This window comes from Myxine glutinosa, chromosome 4, assembly GCF_964187855.1.
Source record: "Myxine glutinosa chromosome 4, kmMyxGlut1.1, whole genome shotgun sequence".
NCBI lineage: Eukaryota > Metazoa > Chordata > Myxini > Myxiniformes > Myxinidae > Myxine > Myxine glutinosa.
This window is the reverse complement of record NC_136264.1, coordinates 156,161,418-156,163,637: the sequence shown is the minus strand read 5'-3', so window position 1 is coordinate 156,163,637 and position 2,220 is coordinate 156,161,418. Positions and strand designations below refer to the sequence as shown.

Here is a 2,220-nt window from a genome sequence, read left to right as displayed (position 1 = left end):
TGATACAGCAGCTGCTCCTTGAACTGCTCGATTTCATCTGGAATTGAATCCACGGGTATGCCTTGTCAAAACGTTTTTTTGAATGCATGCAAGTACATGGAGCATTCAGAAAGTTCTCGGAACGATATACTCACAATCGCCAAAGTAGTCACGAAGGTTTTTTTTTTTTTTGGCACTATACAGAAAGTATAAATATGTCATCATCATGTACCATGCTATATGCAGAGCGTTTGTGATACCTAAGGAGTTACTGGACTACAATCCTGGATGGGTCGCCAATCTGGTACAATAAGTTCGGTACAGTATGTTTGTAATTTGTTCAGGGTGACGGTGATAGCTCACCTACTCCTCGCGAAGGACACCATGGGAATCTTTAACATCCACCAACTAATGCAGACAGGACACCAGTTGAATGTCCATCCAAAGGACGGTACACACATTGATGACTCACTGTGACGGTGAAACACCAAGTTGACAGTTTATATCGATTAGAACCCAGGCTAGACATATTGGAGGCTAGACATCCAGCCAGCCTACATAAGGATATATAATCAAATGCAAGACCAATATATAAGCAACAGAATAAGAAAAATGTAATGATGATGTTTTCAGGAGGAACCTTGGTAGGATTAGCACTACTCTACCCTCAAACCTATCCAGGGTGCAACCAATTGTGAGCCTTACAAAAACCATTTGGAAGAATTCACCACTCCGAGGACATATAATTACTATTATCAACAAAATATTTTTTTTGTTTCATAATTATGTATATTTATATAAGGTTAATGGCGTTTCTGCACCATTGTGACGATCCCATTGGTAGAACATTTTAAAGACCTCCAGTAGGATTCTTTCAAGTTGTCCTCCTGGATATGATCGTTCGCTTATCGTTGACAACGATTATTCGAGAGAGAAAGAAACCTGAACACATCATGGAGAGCCGAGTCACCTTGCGCCCTGACGCTGCGCACCGTGTCCGCGAGATCCATGGCATCGCCTCGCAGCTCTCGGAGTCCAGCGCTCGCCTCCAGTCCCCGGTAAAGGCGCATCATGTACTCGTGAGGGCGCCCGGTCTCCGTGTCCATGTTTCGGCGGTGCGAAGGTTCCCACGATCGCGCACGACGACGGCTCATGTGCTCGCCTGCGCCACTTGTTGCTCCCAAGAGGATCGTGCGGAGCGCGAGGAGGCACAAGAGAGCTGCAACTGCGGATCGAGGCTTCTCCATCCTGGACCAGTCGCTCAAATAGCTTCCGATCGCTTTGACTCACTAATAACTTATCTTCGACATGACGATTCATCAGAAGATGCTTTGCACGCAAATGTGTGGAGCGGTACTTCAAAAAGGATGACTAAGTTGTTCAGGGGCGGAGATTGTGGGTGAGGTGTTATGTGTTCGGGTGGTGGTGTTGTTGGGTGGTGGGGTTGTGGGGTTGTGGGGTTGCTGGGTTGTTGGGTTGCTGGGTTATGGGGTTGTTGGGTTGTGGGGTTATGGGGTTGTTGCTTTGTGGGGTTGTTGGGTTGTGGGGTTGTGGGGTTGTTGGGTTGTTGGGCTATGGGGCTGTTGGGTTGTTGAGTTGTTGGGTTATGGGGTTGCTGGATTGTGGGGTTGTTGGGTTGTTGGGTTATGGGGTTGTTGGGTTGTGGGGTTGCTGGGTTGTGGGGTTGTTGGGTTGTGGGGTTGTTGGAGTATGGGGTTGCTGGGTTATGGGGCTGTTGGGTTGTTGAGTTGTTGGGTTATGGGGTTGCTGGATTGTGGGGTTGTTGGGTTGTTGGGTTATGGGGTTGTTGGGTTGTGGGGTTGCTGGGTTGTGGGGTTGTTGGGTTGTGGGGTTGTTGGAGTATGGGGTTGCTGGGTTATGGGGTTGCTGGGTTATGGGGTTGTTGGGTTGTGGGGTTGCTGGGTTGTGGGGTTGTTGGAGTATGGGGTTGCTGGGTTATGGGGTTGTTGGGTTGTGGGGTGGGTAGACTCTGTTCAGCGCTACATCCATGAAATCCTGATCTACACAGTCATTCACATTCAAGTTCGCACATGGATTTCCAACTTAGTCGCTGGACAACTTTTACATAATTACAAAAGTTTTAACAAATAATCTTTATTCATTAATTTTTCCGATGGAGGACACCGGGTCCACCAGCTACAATTCTCTAATACCGCTTTACGAATCAAATTATTTCTTTATTTATTAAAATAGAATGCATTCAGGTGTCAGGTCACGTGT

General features: G+C 47.1%; 1 protein-coding gene across 1 annotated transcript in view; it reads right to left on the bottom strand.

Moving 5' to 3' along the window:
* LOC137425976 (nodal homolog) overlaps window positions 1–1,132 on the bottom strand; it is a 15,140-nt gene extending 14,008 nt beyond the window's left edge. Inside the window, exon 1 of the mRNA XM_068114699.2 lies at window positions 950–1,132. Coding sequence (XP_067970800.1) covers window positions 950–1,085 — 136 coding nt within the window. The 5' untranslated portion in view covers window positions 1,086–1,132. The remainder of the gene's footprint in view (window positions 1–949) is intronic.
* Between the last annotated feature and the right edge of the window lie 1,088 nt (window positions 1,133–2,220).